Source organism: Plutella xylostella, chromosome 17 (assembly GCF_932276165.1).
Source record: "Plutella xylostella chromosome 17, ilPluXylo3.1, whole genome shotgun sequence".
Taxonomy (NCBI): Eukaryota; Metazoa; Arthropoda; class Insecta; order Lepidoptera; family Plutellidae; genus Plutella; species Plutella xylostella.
The window spans coordinates 6,146,730-6,165,387 of NC_063997.1; the positions used below are offsets into that span (position 1 = coordinate 6,146,730).

General features: G+C 38.2%; 1 protein-coding gene across 2 annotated transcripts in view; it reads left to right on the forward strand.

Annotated features, from left to right (window-relative positions):
• LOC105381183 (meteorin-like protein) overlaps nt 1-15,742 on the forward strand; it is a 32,543-nt gene extending 16,801 nt beyond the window's left edge. Inside the window, exons 2-5 of one of the 2 annotated variants that reach the window (XM_011550865.3) lie at nt 11,024-11,250; nt 11,998-12,291; nt 14,170-14,317; nt 14,596-15,742. In XM_011550865.3, coding sequence (XP_011549167.3) covers nt 11,024-11,250; nt 11,998-12,291; nt 14,170-14,317; nt 14,596-14,851 — 925 coding nt within the window. In that variant the 3' untranslated portion in view covers nt 14,852-15,742. The remainder of the gene's footprint in view (nt 1-11,023; nt 11,251-11,997; nt 12,292-14,169; nt 14,318-14,595) is intronic. The other variant, XM_011550866.3, reaches the window with a different exon arrangement.
• Nucleotides 15,743-18,658: the final 2,916 nt, after the last annotated feature.

Sequence of the window (18,658 nt, forward strand, 5' to 3'; positions counted from 1 at the left end):
GATTCTGCAAGTGGCCCTAGATTTGCCCTGGCGTTTGTCACCAAGGTGACAGGATTGGCCAGTCAGAATAGCGTCAGTCACTGGCTGCCCAGGGTGCGCCAGACGAAGATAATTACACACTTATAGTGTCGGTACCGGTGGTCCGGTATTCGAGTCCCGTCACATTCCGGGCCATTGTTGTTCTCTACTCCATCGCGCCACAGATTAGTGCCGTACTTATTGATTCAGTTTTCTTTCGACACGGGGTGATTCTATCTTTTATAGTTTGCTTTTTTTAAAGTGGCGTGTCCTTAAGTTTTCGGATTAAAGTCGAGAATCGATAGAGCTAAAACTTTGGTATGGGGCAATCCGTTCCTGCGCAATACGGATCCACGGTAGAAGATGAAAGTATAGATCAGGAATAGTTCATGATGATTGAAACACCTATACATATAGTCTTCAGGAGCAATCCTGGATTGATGTCCAGGTTAGGGTGAGCCATGCACTCGAGCTCAATTGTAGTTGCTTAAAAACGTTGCAAAATTTACAAATTTTACTAAATTTTTAAAATATTAATTTTTATAATGCATTATTTATATTTATGGCTTACTTATATGAAAATTATAAAACTTAAATTGCTTTTACACAAAAACTTTCTTTTGCGAACGCGCGTTGAACTCTTTTCAATGAAAAACCTTTGTTTTAGTTGTAGCGGTCGTAGCCAAATTTTCCATTTAAATAAAAAAAATATTAAAATATTAAAAAAAAATATCATTATGATAATAAAATAAAAACATAAATCCTAACATAGTGCATGTATTTTAAAATTATTATACCTACGATTCCAGGGGATAATTAGTTTTATACCTAACTGGGTTTAATATGCTATACTTACACTATATTATATTCAATCTTTACATAGAGCATTGCGGACCTGTGTGTCTCTTTTTTCCTCAATATTACAACCTACAACAATCTATGTAGTGTAAGTAATACTAAAGTTGAAACCAAATTTTTATTATTATACCCATAGTCGTTGTAACATATGATACAGATACACCACCAAACAGTCTTAAAACAGTCTGTGGGCGTCGTAAATTTCTTTCTCAGCGTCAAAAAACCACATTATGCATTAGTAGCGGGCGGCCACAAACAAATAAACGGAGCAATGAAAACGCGAGTGACGATTTACGCATTCAGAGTACGACGCACGCACGTTCTCACGGTGTGCTGTGTGCTCGTGAGAACAAAACAAATGCCGGCTGACACAACACTACCGTGGCCGCAAACTTCATCACAGATAACTCATTGCACTTAATCTAGATCTATATCGCCACCAGGAAACCAGCATCGTAGATATTATAAGCATAAAGCAGATTTCATCGCGTCAGCGCAACCACTGTCCTTCCATCTCTTTTGAAATCAGTTCGCCGCTTGTTCGATTTTCAAATTTATGGCACAATAAACTAGATCCCGACATGAGCTTCATTAGCTATTGGCCGTTATTAATTAATCGAATCGCGGGACTTTTATTGTGATTTATATGTTAGCGTAACAAATCGCGTAGACGCTGCGAGCGCCAACTACGGACCAGTTTTGCGCAATCACCTCCCAGAGCAGCTTATCCTAAGACTCAAAATACTTTCACTAATAAATTTACGGCTTTAGTCGGTATCTCCAAGTGCTGCTATTACGTTTCAGAGTTATTCTATCGTTTGCGAAGCAATTTCATAGTTTGGTCGTTAAAGACTGGGCGTATACACCGGTTTAAGTTTAAATACTTTTAAATGATTATGATTGAGTTTCATTTACGGTGTAATTAATCCATAAAGCTAGCTGGAATATTCAAGTGATTATGGGATTGCTTAATGTTAACTACAGTAATATTTTATAATAAAATTTTTATCTTTACGACATGGTAAAGTATATACAGAATCCGTATGACCTATGTAAGTTAAGTACTATTATAAATTGAATATTATAGTCATCGTAATCTTTATTGATATTTTTTTCAGTATTTACATGACTAACTTGAGACATTCGTGATATATGGACGGTACATAATAAAGGGGACAGCATTGACATGCAGACAGACAGACAGACAGACAGGTTGACAGGTGACGCCCGTGTGAAGGGACCTTATCATTTCTGATAACATGACATGTTCCTTGAGTTCACATCACACTACAAACGATCTACCTTATATGTATGATGCATGACCCATATAAAATATATCAGGACAAGTAAAATGACAGTCTACACCAACCTGCAGGTAGCATAAATATGTACCGATGTATGAAGGTGGTTGAACATTGTGCTACACGTGAAAAAGTCGTGTCAAGAGACATTTATAGGATATCTCAATTAATATTAATACCGTAATGATTATGGTGATGCCATTAACAAGACGTCTTAATCTTTTTATACAAAATCCGTGGCCGGTTTATTAAAAAAAACCTTTAAAATCGTAAACCTAAAATAATTTAGTGTTTTTTTAATCAAAACTTTATGTTCTCATCATCAAGCGCCATAAAGTTATAAAAACCTTATGGGAAATATACATAATGATGTGGAATTATCGAAGTATTCTAATTTGTTTACAAAACTTAGATAGTGTATAAGATTACGTATGGAGTATTCACAAATATTCTTATCTGATTTTTATAATGATTATGTAGCGTGCGAATCTTATGAAATAAATATGTGAATACTGTAACTACGCTTTTCAGTCTAAAAATCTTAAAATTTTGTAGTTTTAAAATAAGGAGTGTCAACAGATTGCGAAATTGCACGGATGAAACGAGATCGAGATTCTCACGAAATCCAATAAAATACTTTAAATAAATAAGTTCACATCACGTGAGAGAATGTGATCGCCTGATAAAAGTCTGGATCCATGTCTTATCTGGGATACTTTCCCATCGATTTTGTGTGGATAAAGTATTCGCTAATTTATTTACGTTCGACAAACATGAAAATTTGTAACGTGAGAATTTTTAAACTGATTTATAAGCATGCAGTTTATAAATGTTCTGTTACGCTCATCAGTAAGTAGGAAAAAAGATTTACACTGTTTTACGGAGTTTTTTAATAACATTTTTCAAAAGTATTCATTACAATGCCTTTCCTTTCATCTGCATCGTTGCATTGCGATTGCGTGACATCAATTTGACCTATTTTCCCAAACATCTCAAGCATTTAATTACAAAAAAACACGCATCGCACCGACTGGACACACGCAACAAAGTATGGCAATTGAGCTGTTTTATCCACACCCGGGATAATTACCGTTTACCGTGAAATTTCATGTAATCGGACCGATATTCAACGCCTACCTTTGTTCTGCCAATGAAGGCAACCAATTAAGTTGATTTTGTTTACTCAGTATTCCGCACAGGCTCTCCGTGCTTTGTTTCGAAGAAATTATGGTTTAATTGATTCGTTTATTGACATTACGTTTACGAGGTGCGGTATCGTAATGAAAAGTTTGTAGTATGTTTAATTATGTATGTGACATTCACGGGGCATTTATTACTGTTTGTATTGTATACGTCGCGTTAACTCAGGTTTTTCATAACCTTTTAAGGATTTCGTTTCTTAATTACCTCATAATAATATCGTCAATTTGTTCTTAATGTGTACCGATACTTTTTGTGTCGTTTCGCAGCCGTAGCTATTTATTTATGTTTAAATGACGATCTGTCAGTAGCATGTGTTCGCTCGGCGCCTGTGACGTCAGAGCGGACGATGCGGCGCCGACAGTCCGCGCCGACACATGTCCTGAAACGATCGACCTCTGCCCCATTCAGGCGTGAAAAAAACATCTCCAGTTACCGACGACGTTACTACAAAGATTTATTTGTTATTCTTTTAACGAACTCGTTGCGGACTAATGCGGACATGTGTGTGGATTTGATCGTATTTTTCCAGTGAAATATACTTTTATTTCGAAGGATTTATACCTACACAATCTTTCAGACCTAATGCATTTTTGTTTCTGTTTTTTTGCTGGATTTTTTGGGTGTCATTCACTCTTCGATCATCCTTACACCTTTAATTTGATTTCCACATTAGAGGTTAAAAGTTCATGCCGGATTCATCTTCTATCGACCAAAGTCACATAACATAATGCTTCTATGTTCGGTGGAGTCAACCACAGGTCATGTTTGTGTAAGCAGTCGCTCACGACGACGCTGATTGGTCGTTGAGAGGGCACTTAGCACCGACTGGTTCCGTGGAACATGTACCGAGTCACTTAGTTGTGTGCACACGCGTGATCTTACATAGCACTAATTATTTAAGCCCATGTAAGCTGTATACGTCAACATAAAAACATTGATAATTAGATGAGGGGGATTTTTTTATTCCACGAAATTAGATGAATTGTAGAGGTACCAAAAATTAAATTCAGGTTTAGGCAGCATAATAATATAATCGCTGGGTTTCTTGATCAAGAAGCAATGCCACAAACTAACTCCACCGCTTATCCAACTCCATGACCAAATCAATCAGCTGTGTACCCTCGTATTACTTGTGTAGATAGATTTATAATGTGCGGAGGTGTTATTAGAGGAGTCCGGTGACAATCGGTCACCCACGCGCCCACCCGGGCACGAGCTGGCACCATTATACAATCAACGCAATCAGCCCACGGTACCCCGGCATTAAACCAGACCGGCCGTGAGATATCGCGCGCTGTCCATCCTCCGACAAGACCGGACCGCCCCGCGCCCCGCGCCGCTGCAGCCGGCAATGTAACACGTCCAACCACACTCGTTACCATCGGGAAGCAAAGTGCTGGCCTGCCAGTTATCTGTCCAGAATAGGCATGTGGTTACTCCAAGACCTACGTCAATTACGCAATTTCGATCGCAACTGTAGCGTGTGATTGTCGTGAATCATACCGGCTGATTAGATCTCATGTTATTGTTCGCGTTTAAAGTGCTGCAGGCTGTGTATGCGTTGAATTCTTTGGCTCGTGCTGGGTCGTTAAGGCTGGCGAATAATCGTAATAATCCATTCGCAGTGCGCTCGCGGGGATGGTGCGTGGGGCTGTTCGCCGCCGCCGCCGGGCCACGCTTGCCGCATATGAATACAATGGGCCACGTGCGACCCGCCCAAACCATTGTCCCATCTCACTATTGTTTCACGGAAATCCTGCATACACGCTTTGACACTTACAATAAATTGTATTGCCTGTAGAAGTACATTTATGTATGTATGAGCTCAAAGTTAAACGAACGTATAAATTTGAATTCGTTGTCGCATATACATGTGATGCATGATTTACGAGGCTTTTAACTTTGCCTGTCATTGGGCCGCGAGCTTTGAAAGCTCTGTATGAATAATAGTTGCACTTAGTATGAAACTGGATCACGGAACTGGCTGCTAGCATTGTTTCGTCAAGTCTTGTTGTGACCTAGATGGGGAAAAAACGGAGCGAGTGTTGTGGAGGCTGTGTGGGTAGGTAGGTGCGGCGTGGAGACACGGTGGTGTGTGTGTGTGTGTGTGTGTGTGTCGGGTCGATGGAGCGACACAATGCGGCGCGTGGGCCGGCGTCGCGTGACACCGCCGCCGCCTGCGCCCGCGCCGCTGCAGGGGTGACTCTCAGATGAAACACACTTATAATGGTCCAAATCATGGTTTCAAATTTATTCTAAGTTGGACATCATACTTAATTCCATCTAGGTAGGCATACAAGATATTTTTAACTAGCCAGCCGACAGGTTGTAAATTATTCTATTTTCAGATATTATTGATGTTTTTCTAAGATAGGGAATATAAATGCCAAGTTTAAGTGTCTATAAATAATATCAAGACAAGACTAGATCTAATCAAGATGTTATTGGTTTCTATATTTATATATAGACATATATATATAAACAATAAAACTCAGATGGAACTATAAATACCTACCTACAAATCAAACCAATATGAATTCATAGTCATTAAGATATTATCTCAATTATAAAAATTGGAATGTTAAGTTTCAATTACAGAATAATCGATTCTTTTTCATTTTATTGCTTCGTAATTTCTTAATTATAATGCTAATTGGAGGCAGATTCTTATCAGTATCGTCCTAAGCAAACACGGTATGTATTTTATTTAAAAAAGGTTAGTGTTGTCCAAATAGGAGACGGTAACGTAAGAAGTGTGAACCCTGCGCCGGTTGAACGCTCGCTGACATTGTTATCTCGCTGGTTTGGGCGAGAATAAATAAAACTCTTCGTAGAAAAGACACACATTTATTTTATTATTCTGCCGAGCCCCTCGTAAACCCGCGATAAACCTTTATGGGACCTGTTATCATATCATAACGAACTTTCTACATCTAAAGCATACACATACAACATGCACCATTCTGGCACAGATAAAACAAAAACTTAGGGGAACCCGGGGTAAGACGGGGTCGCTAAGGGAAATTAAAAAAAACAACAGGTTTTTATTATCACAACGTTATCAATTATTTATGGCTCATTAGGAACTTAATGACGAACACTTTGGCACAGCTTTTGCCAAAAAAGTAATCATTACAATTGACTTATTTTAAGAAATGTAAAAAATGGGAAATAAACCATCTTGCCCCGTGTACGGGGTAAGATGGGGTAAGTATACTATGTGGGGTACAAAACAGACAAACAACACTTCTTCTGTGTTTTTATCGTTAACACCAGCACCTACAGTGTGAGCCCAACGCCTGCACCTTTGACATCCGACCCAGTTTTCCTTAGATTTAAAGTAGGACTGTTGATATCCTCACAGTAGAGGTAGACACAGTCATCTTCGTTGTTATTCTTCTTCGTAGGCAGTATCTGCTTCGTCTTTTTAGCCAACTTCCCTGTAGCCCTTTTAGAGCCCTTCAACAATGTCAAATATCGACTTGGAGAAAAAAAAAACTTAACCAAGCCAGATCCGTACCCTATCTTGCCCCTCCAAAAATACCCCGTCTTGCCCCACGTTGTATTTTTTATAAAAATAATTCATAAAAAAAATACTTTTAATGTAAAAGTGATTTTGCCGATATTAAAAAAAGCGTACCAAACCTTAAATAAAAACACACAATTACCAAAAATACCACTGTTTTAGTTACTGTGTTGTGACGTTGTTTCTACCGGTCAAAAATAACATGGACACTACGCAAAAACAAACAATTGGGCTTACACAAAAAACGCATGCGCTCACACCTACTGTCACTGGCGCACTAAAGGTCAATCATTTAAGCCTTTCTATTGACTCATTACTCAGATTCCTAAGATGTATAGTTTTGCATATATGTGGGGGGGTCCCGTCTTACCCCGTGACCCCATCTTACCCCGGGTTCCCCTACAACATTTTTTCTAATAACAATTTCATACCATAACAAATGGCTGATGGTTCTGACTCTTGACACTGCAAAAGATTAACTTTTAAAAGGAATTTAGATAATTACACTACACAAAAGAGTTGAGCAATTTACATAACCCGTCGAAGTCGATATTCTCAAAGCTCTTTAATGCCGCTATAGATTGGAATATAAATTTGAAACTGTCGCTATCGTAAAACGAGCTTTTGTTTGGGCATTAGCATTCGTATGCTAAAATCGCGCATTATTCTTACTTCTCCGATATTTTCGATATTCAATAGAGCAATAAATAATGAAAGGAAAAAAAACTGAAGTCCGGCAAATTAGTGTCCAAATGACAACATTTTGGTGATCGGGAGGTGCGCGTGACTACATTTCGGCGGTACATCTTTTGACCTAAGCCGGAGGGAGATGATAATACGAATGTAAGTGAGGTGTGACTGAGATGGAAGACAAAAAGGTCTGTCAGTCGTTTGTTTCGGGACATTAGCTGCTTTTAGCCAGATATCGGCGCCCGGCGTCATTTGCCTCGTAATGGGACGGGATTACCTCAATTTGAATCTTTAGATGATAATGCTCATTTTGTCTCTTTTTGAAGCACTGCACGAACTTCCATGTAATGTTGACTTTCCATATCGAAGGTTGCTCAGAGCGTAGAAGAGAGAAGGCGTCGATCATGCCTCACAATAAAGTTATTGACCTCAATTTTAAAGGTACCTACGCTAGTACTTTAGTTAGAAGACCTATGATAAAGAACCCACAAAAATATAATATACCGTTGAATTCAGAGGGTCATGCGGTCATGCCCTTTCCCCGCCAAAATTGCCGAAATTACCAGCAGATATCTATATTTGTCACTAATCAAGCCGTTACCAATATTGCTCCTAATATAGAACACGGAACAACTTGCAACAGTTAACACTCGTAAAGTTATGGAATAAAAAGTTTAGTTTTTGTGATGTTTTTTGTTGTTGTGTTTGTGTTAGCTCGCGTCCTGATAATCCGTGGGTGGAGCGGCGTGGGCCGGCAACCAGGGCACTTTCACAACCTTCTTGGGACACTAAATAACTCCTTTTATTTCCCTTAGGACAAATATCGAGTTACGAATGTTGCAGCGAAATGCGAATGTTGTTGTTTTGAAGATGCTTTTTTGTTTCGACTTAGCAAAATGTCCGTTGCTTATTTGATATTTAATATAGTAATCTACATGTACCTATGTAAGTTTGAGTAGATAAGAAGTATATAAGTACCTACATATTTTTATCAGAAACAGTAATTAAATAATGACAAAAGCTGATAACATTATTCATAATCATAAACTCAACAAACCATTAGCTAATCGAGTAAGTAATATCCGACGCACTTCATAGAGAATCTCTCGAATCTCTTCGTTAAAAAAACTTATCCAAAGGTGTAGCACCCCTGAAATCTTACAAGGGCTGTCCTAGACACAGGGGTACGCAACCTGTGGGCACACGTGTGGCTCGAACCCTCCGCACCGACCACATTAGCCGCACACTTGTTCAACTATTATACACTCACGGGCAATGAAAAGGTTCCACTCAGAAAAGCACTAAAATACTTATAAACTGAAAAGGCTAGCTTAATGCCGTCTTCTGCAACATTAAAGTACATTTATCAGAGCATCACGATATAACAAACTAAAATCGGTAATATTTTGTTCCAATTTTAAATTTAATCTTTGAAAAAAATGGGGTCGTTTGTTATCGGAATTTTGTGAGTGGAACGTTTTCATTGCCTGGCAGTGTATTAATTTACACAACACATATTTCAACACACCCCATTTAGGGTAAGAAATGCCCACGATCACAAGAAATTAAAGACACAAAAAAAGCGGAAATATTTGTGATCATGGGACATTTATAGTTATATAGATTTGTAGGTAATTGATTATAGCCATAAATTTCGATATCAATAGGAAATGGGGATAGTTCAGTCGTTCACGGCAGCTCGTATGTTCTTGAATAAACATCACTTGATATATGGGTATCATTTTGTACGAAATACATTAACTAATCGAAATACGCCTTTTATATTAGTGCATATAAATTATATAAAAGTGCCAATACCAATAAATATGTGAAGTGATAAAATAATTCAAATGAATACTGTTAGAAACGTTTTTTATGTGTTAATCTTGATGGATAGCGTTGAAGGTGTTCTTAAAACACCTACTCACACGAATTTTAGTTTCCTACTTTTACATACTTTTTATCGATGTTTTTATTGAGGCTATGTTTAATCAAAAACTATGTCTACCTAAATTAGGATTTTCAACTAAAACAAGGACAACTGAGGTAAATGGTTAAGATAAGAAAGTGTCCTTAGACAGAACCAGTTTAATTACTCCACATGGCACCGCTAGCCATTTAACCTCTACCAGACTACGGTAAAGCCGTAATACCACGAAGGTATGCTTACTGCTCAGTGGTAATTTAACAAAGAAAAGCTTTCCATAAAACACGAAAAACAACCATTACGATCTAGGCCTGACCACAAGGGACAGCAAAGGGCATTTTTTATGACGCAGTCGTGTAAAATCTTTACGTGTTATCTTTTATGTTCGCTGCAGTCGTATATTACAGTTTTATAGTTACCGTTCGGGGCCTGTGGGCTCGGATTTAGAGACGTTAAAGACCAACTGGAGCTTTTGTGACCGAGATAAACATTAGGTAGCAGAGTAAACGAGTCGCGCACTGGAAATTTGAACAGTTGGCCCTAACTTCATAAGTTATACTTACAGCTGTTTTATAACAATCCATAACTGACATGCGGCTATCGAATAAATATAAAAAGGAAATGTTCGTTCTCCATGGTGAGTGGGTGCCGTGTAGGCGCGGGTACTACAGTGCGGCCCACGTGCACAGATCGCAGATTGCCATTGTGCCGTGAGCTGGTTTACGAGACCGGCGGGCGCAGATATCAGCCTGAGTAGCCTGACACTCGGCGATCTAGCCGCTGCCGGCGATCTAGATCCAGCGTCACTGCCCGGCAACCGGCTCAGTGGGCGGCACCTCTGCTTCATTTACTTGCCAACGCTTATAAAACAATGTTACTCGGCTGTAAAATTTACAATTATAAAATACCCAGCTCCATAAACAAGAATTGTCTTTAATTTCGAGGCATGTCAACAAAAATCCAATTACAGGGTGCAGTTTTTGTTGTTTTACACCATAAAGCGCGGTGGCGCGGCAGGGCCCGGCGGCAGTTTGGAAATATTTTTTAATAATTTTTATGGAGTCAAATAAGTGGACTCGCCGCGCCGTGTCGCCGCGGACGGAATATGTAATGAGCTTTCCACCAAAAAATGTCTTCGGTAGCCGCGGCCCAATCAAACTGTCCAAATATGATTAAGGCTACTTTCAGAATACCGGCTTCATGATTTAAATCCTGTCCTTTGAGGTAAAATTGCAACAAAACCAGCGCATCAAGGATCTACCTAACTTTATGATGAGAACGTACCTTAAGGTTGACTGGAACCAATTGCTCTACTACTTTACCCTATCTATGGGGAGTAACTAACTGATATAATAGTAGCATTTAGCCTTTGCACTGGCACATCTTATAACGATGGGTATATATATATAGTTACTAACAGTTGTAATTTTGGCATTTAGGCCTTCCTACCCTAGAAAGAAACCCTATCACCCAACTAACATTCCCCCTCTTTTGTTCCAGCGGTCTCTCCTACACGTCCTCTCAAGAGCGAGGGGTGACTCCAGTCTACCTGCGATGCCGCGAGGGGGCAGTCACCTGGATGTACCCGCGGGGGGCGCTGCGGCTGCTGTTCCGCCCCCCGCTGCCGGGCGACGAGCGGGACTTCTCCGTCTGCGTCCGGGTCATCCGGAGGGACGACCCGCCTGACCTGTTCCGGGAGGTGGAGATTGGGGCGGAGGATATTGAAGGTATGTAGATGATGTGATGTGATGACGTTGGTAGATGATGGTGGGGTGGTGGGTTTTGTCCATCGGTGTGTCTATGAGCTCTGTCTGTACGTCTTGTACGAGTTTTCAAATTTATGTAAACGAAAAAAGCTGTAAGCTTAGGCATATATCTACTTTTAGGTAAACCTAGGTACCTACCCCTCCTCTACTTATATCGTTTACTGTAAGAGTCACAAAAAAAAACGTTTTTAGTTCTATCTATGTCATGTGCAACATGCATTTGGTTAACAAGTTTCTTACAAACACGCAGGGTCCAGCAATATGTAAATTCCAATTGGGAAACCGTTTCCACTATGGGAGTTCAAATACGTTACACGGTACAATATGTAAAGTAGGCACGAGCGGTGCCTGATATAGGTACTCAGTACTGGATCTGGCTGGAGGTAAATAAATATTAAAGTGTCATTTAGTGAGGCTATTAGCACTCAGAGGCTCCTCATATGGAAGTTAAATCCTCGAGTAACTCGCGGGCATTTCCCGCAAAACAGATTCCTTCGCACCGTTTAGGATAAGTTACTTTTGCAAACCAATAAAGCAGTCTGCTATTGGACACAAGTCCATATATCTGGACAGTTATGCCATAATCTCCACTTATCAGGTCTAGAAGTACAGTCTACCACAGAAATTGCTGCCTCATGTCACTAACAGTCTTACGAAGACTTATATGCGTAGTTTAATTTATGTCTAATCATGTGTGTTTATTGCCAATAGTGAAGCCGCAGCGTTTCCCGGCGCGTCTGTTCGTGGAGAGCCCGCACAAGCTGGTGCCGCTGTACGCCCCCGACGACGGCGACCCGCGCGAGCTGCGCTGCTTCCGGAGCCGCAAGGGACGCGCCGCACTCTACGTCGAGGCCGAACCAGAGGAGGGACCCACCAAGAGAACCGCCACCCTCAGATACGAAGCCCGCCCCCTAAATAGAAGGCACTACGACCCCGCCACCGCAGACTGCAGGCCCTGCTCCGAAGCGGAGATGGAACTCGCCTTCTGCACCAGCGATCTAGGTAAGCTATTACAAAGTCACCGCAGTAATGACTAAGCAGAAGCGAGAATGTTAATAAACCCCCGACCGCGCCGCCGCACGCCAATTTGTCGCAATCATTGAGATTCTCCGCGCCTCAAATTAAATTAAATTAAAACTTAATAGCAACGGAATATAATTTCTCGCGTGGCCGCATAAAAGTATTTGGACCGGGCGACCGAGTTTGTCATTCGGTGAAGTCGTTATTTTAAAAATTCTCTCTGTTTTCCCCAAATTTCACATTACGGCATACCTAACTTGTGGGTAGGTTGGCACATCAGCATAACATCGCATTGTCGGTCGGTTCTTTTGTGGTTAGCGAATGCTAAGTGCATTAAACTCCGCGAGATGCGTTCTAAGAAGTCGGTACGTGATAAAAGTTACGTTAAAACCGGAATGATTATAATCAGGAAGCGTTTATGCAGCCGCTATCTGCGTAAGGAGGATAGGCAGGACGGGCTGCGCACGCGTCGCCACGGGGCTCCGTCGAGCTGTAGGACGTTTTTATCCAAGTTTTACTCTTATTTTTATAAATATTAAAATGATTGTGGAGTTATGTGCTGTGCCTCGCTGCTCCCCGCGGGGCGGTGGGCGGCCAGCCAGCATTAGCCGGCTCCACACGATCTATCATTCAAATTTGTGTTTGTCATGCTACATAATTATTGATATTTTTTATTCAAATGACACTAATCGACGTACCGTACCACTTTTGAGGCCTAAACGTGGGTCGACCGAACAACAAAATTGAATCCAATTATACGTAACTATTAGGCAAGATACCGATAGTTGGCCTACCTACTACGTACTATATCTAACTATTTTACTATGAATGATACAATATATTCCTAACTTTAAAATATTGCCGTAAGTAATGAGTTCAAGCTATTAAACCACAACGATTCCGCACCGTCAGATAATAAAATGAATGTTAGATGCAGAATAAAAAGTTTTTAATTGTAGACAACCAAACTAATCCATGGGAACGCAGTAACGTTGACGGATGATATCTAGTTAGTCAAACACTGCACTATAATTATTGGTCGGATCTTGTCGTGGGTTGATGACCGTTTACTCGCCATCACTCTAACTAAACGCATTCACTTATCTCAACTCGGACAAACGTTTAGAAAAAGTTCTATTTGCTGACTCACTTTTTGACATGCGAAAAAACGATCTTCGCCTTTGACAATAGATACCAAGCAACTTGAGGTGATTAATGGGTAGATAGAGGTAGTACCGTGTTGCTCACAAAGTCACAACCAATCTATATCTTGAAACGACTGTGCCGGTCACAAAGAGTTTTTTGTCTGACTCAAAAGTCCAAGACACAGGCTGACGTCAACGTACCCATTTGATAGCAACCATTATTTATTGGCTAATGGAACGACATTGTAGATTGCCGGTCAAACGGAATCGTTTGCTTTAACCTTCCAACAAGATGCCAACTGGTTTAAATTGTTACAATTTGCTATTTTGTTTAGAGTACATACCTACGCAGTAATGGCAGAAAACCAATTAGGTATACACGGGTGCACTAACAAGGTATAGCTATACGTAGTATATGTAGAGGTCAATTAAGTTAGGTTTACAGCAATTAATTTTATGTGGTTAGGTGTCTAGCTAAGTTTTGAAACAGACTACGGATGATACCATGAACATTATAATATCTGTTCAGTTACATATTTAAAGCAGAATTTTACATGAAATTCCTTAATCAATGTATAATCGAAGATGACAACTGAACGTTATCATGAAGACAATCACATAGAAATACACAACATAACATTTATGACGAATACCAGTTTCAACCCCAGCACCACAACTACCAAGGCACAAAACTAATCCCAGCTCCTTGTTACAGTATCCCGCGGCATAATCGTGGGCAGTGAGAATCGCCTGGACCTGGACAGCACCCAGCTGACGCTGCGGGTGACCAAGCTCATCCGCGCTCTCGGCAGAGAAGAGGACCCCCGGGATGAGAAGCCACAGGATGACGATGAATATTACAGGTGAGGATTGAGAGATAGATCAGTTCGTGTAGAATAGGGACCACGAATACGTTATAGCACTCCTTCATAGACATACCTAGACTTACTACCTACAGGTTGTTAAAAAAAGGTATAGTAAGCCGAAAGAGGGTGACATAGGAGGGCATACGCAACCACTGTTGTTTTATGACTTTGGAAATTTCATGATGATAAAATAAGTTTAGTTACGTAGTAAAAATCGAACCTTTACCACCGTATACCTATCTTCCTGCCTAACTAAACCAATCATTCCTCCCCAGATACGACACGGAGAATCGTCTCGACACGACGACTCACAGGAACCACAGGCGGCGGCGGAAAGAGCGCTCCCTACACGCACACGTTCACGTGGCGTCAGCGTGCGGCGCCGCGCAGGGCTCCGGAGAGTTCCTCGTCATGGCACGACGGAGGCTCGGCCGGTACTCACTGGTCTGCGCGCCCAGAATAGAAGACTGGATCGACCTGGTCAAGAGAAGAAAAGCCGACGGCAGCGCCTATTGCGTTCTACAGCATTGAATGGTTTTGAACGTAACGGTTTTCAAAATGGCGGCGTGTGGTTGGTTGTGGACTTTAAGTTTGTTGTTGTAAATATAAGGTGATGATTGTAAGATATGGGAGTATTGGTGTTGAAATGTTTCAGTGTAAATTGGTACATAGAAAGTAAAGTTATTACCTATTAGCTTGCCATATAATAGCTTGTTTCAAAATGCAATAATGTACAAATGTATTTAGTTACTGTAAATAGTTATAACAGAGAAATACATATATGCCTATTTAGTTAGTAGAGAAAAGTGTGGTCCAGAGTGCCAAATTGTATAAGATCTTCATTCATAGATGTAAGGTTGATCTCAACTGTACATATTTTTAATATAAAAGAGTTTAAATACCGTAACATTAAGGTAATATAGACCGATATCGCACAAAACTTGGTGCTGTTACAGTTATGATAACAAATAACTTAAGTATTTCAGTTCTTCCGTTTAAAAAATGATATGTAAATAGTTTACAATTGATGAATATATATTTGGATTGATAGAAACATAATTATATTTTGCTTTATATACCTACGTAAAAAGACGATGTAAAAGTAGTGATATCGTATAAGGTGCGATAGTAGATTGTTCTCAATAATATATTTTAATGCTTAGTAGTTAAGACGATTTGTGATATAGAATACAAACAACGATTATTAACTTGAAAGTGCCTATTGTAAATATAGATGTTTCGTCTGCCTAGTTTTAAAAGAAAAGTCCTACCTTAACTACATCATAGTATAATGTGGCTTTGACACAGTGAACTTTTCTTTGTAAACAAGGTATAAGAAACATTAGGATATTGCAAGAAAAAGTTTATAAATATATGTGTAGTGAAAAGAGCTGTTGAATAAAAACATTCAAAATATTATAACGTCTTTGTTTTAATTATAGGTATTGAAGTAGTTTGAGCTTGTCTGAAACCTAAAAACTAAAAAGTTGAGATTTAGATTAAGAAAGCATTTTAAATGCTTTCTTTCTTTCTGGCCTTCAGTTGTTGGCTAGGACTCTTAGGACTGAGCTGAATGAAACAATATACATTCCAATTAGCAATTCATTTATTGAAAAAAACATACCACATAGAAAAACTACTCGGCACGGTTTAACTCTTAACTATAATATCACATAAACACTTATAATTTCATACACTATATACAAGAAATAATATTTAATATAGATAATTTAGTTTTAAAAAATCATAAGGATATAACAAAAACAAAATATCAATATAAATAACGAAAAATTGGGAAAATTACATCTTGGTTTAATTCATAGACGTCATTAATCATTATAAAGGATAAAGGCTGGTGAAATAACCAATGAAGACGTGAGAAAGGACAGAGAGTCGCCATTGCGCGTCTCGAGACCAATACTTACTTGGTGTGTCGGTAAGTTATATATTTGGTACAGGTACAACAAATAGTGATATGTAAATATTATGTTCTTATTTCAAAAGTGTAATAATTATATTTTTGTGATGCATCTTTAAATTTGAATAACTCACATAAATACTTAGTACAGGTTCAAAAATTCATAAGACTTTACACAGGTCTAAAGGTTTAAATAACTTTTTCATATAGGATTTATCTAAAAAAATATACTTAGGTTTGGTAAATAAGTATAGATAATTATGCAGTTTCGATATAAAGTGATGATATTTTGGCAACTGGTGATCTAGCAAACTTTCAAGGTGAAACACGACCTAACTACACTTATAGCACAAACATAGGAATAATCAGGAGATGCTGATCCATAAGTAATCTACATAATTCTACAATACTTGAAGATGTGACTATCAGCCAAGGTACACAGTATCCTAAGTTTAAACAATGGAAGTGTAACTGATAGAGATTTAGTTTCATTACGTAGCAGTACTCATTTGTCATGAAATTAAACGTATATTATATCACTCTAGAGCTTAAACCTTAAACGCAGTATGAGCAACCTCAGCCTTGCATTCTACCCAGTCTCGGTCACAGACATTCACTAACACTTCCTGAACTATATCATTTACTTACACAGTTATTTGTGCTTCTAATTATAAATATGTCAAATCAATTATACCAATAATTTAGCAATGAAACTTAGCTGAGGGACATCGTAGCAAGGGTCGTGACATAAAACATAACAAATGCGCTGACAAAAATATACAATGTTATCCAACGCAATTATAAAAATTACTAGAGTTATAATAATATATCCTATATAATATATGCTTATATATTTGGCTACAAAATGCAAAAAATATTAACTATCTGGAGGGAAATTGACAACCAAATTTACACTAAAACTGCAGCCGTATGACATGGTGCAAGCAAACACGTAAATGCTTTTAACTATTACTAACACAAGCATAGAAAATATTATTCAACTAAAATGTGATGTGCTGATGTGTATACTATACAGGTAGAGTACAACATTTTACATAAAGTTTATCGACTAAAAGCTACAAGGATACAAAAATAAAGGGTAATTAGATTTCAAAATAGATGTGATATTTTTGATATATAATATTTTATGCATGTGTATTTATAATCTTAAATTTTTATCAACATGTAACAGGGTATTAGAAATATTACATTTTAAGACGGATTATTGTCAAATTATTCGTTTGGGGAAGCTCAGACATCCGATGTCAAAAAACAATGTGGAAATCCATCCCAAATATTAAGCCTCAACTAAAACAAAGAACTGGTTATACAAAGAAAAAAAAATGCCTTCAACGAAACGATATAACAGAATATACATCACAATAATTGGTAATACTTTTGTGCTTTGTAAAACTAACCAACTGTTAATCTATCAAAGAATGATGAGGTTTGTTAGTTTGACAAGGTACAAAAATGCTGTTTGAACCGAACTGTACACTACCTACATAAAATATGAAAACTAACAGTTAAAAATACATATACCTAAATAAATATAACAATATGTGACATTAATAAAACCAATTAGAAATAATTAAATTGTGCTAATCTTGAAATAAAACTATAGTTTAAAAATTATATTATTACCCATTGCACAAAGAGTCAAATATTTTGTAAATATTTAGACATTCTTACATGAATTTACAAAATATTGATATAAGAGAAAACATTCTCACTGAAATGGTTCATAGATTTTGTTTTTACCTACTTAAACAGCTGTATGCTTTAGTAAAAGATAAGAAGGTACATAAATATAGAATACTTTAAAATTATCATGTAAGTACGTATTGAATACGTTGAGTTTTCAAATATGCAGTAAATATAGAAGCCAATCTCTATGACCACTTATTTTCTAAGGGAAAAGGCAAGTTGACATTATGTTTGACACAAAAATATAACTCCCTTATTCATAAAAAAGTTAGTAGACACTTTAGCTATTGAACTGTGTTGTCCCTCTCCGTCAAAGGATAAAATGTTATCTGTCAGACAGTGACAAAACAGTTCAATAGCTAAAGGATCCACTAACTTTTGTATGTATAAGGTGGTAAGATTGTAACTACCTGTGGCATTTACAAGTTATTTATTAATTCCAAAGATTTACATCTATCGGAACTTAGTTATGATCTAGATTGGAACCAATGTATGGACATCAAATTCAAGACTACTAAATATTGCACACAGAATTAAAAAAAACCAAATTCCTGTTTGGATATCATTAGAATATGAGTTTAAAGTTATTCAATGCATATACTTAATACAAATTATGCAAAGGGACGCTTACTTGGAATGTATCCAAATAACTTTCAATCGAAACATGTCTTTTATCAAGTAAAATAAATCGAATATTGTTACTGTTTTCTCTG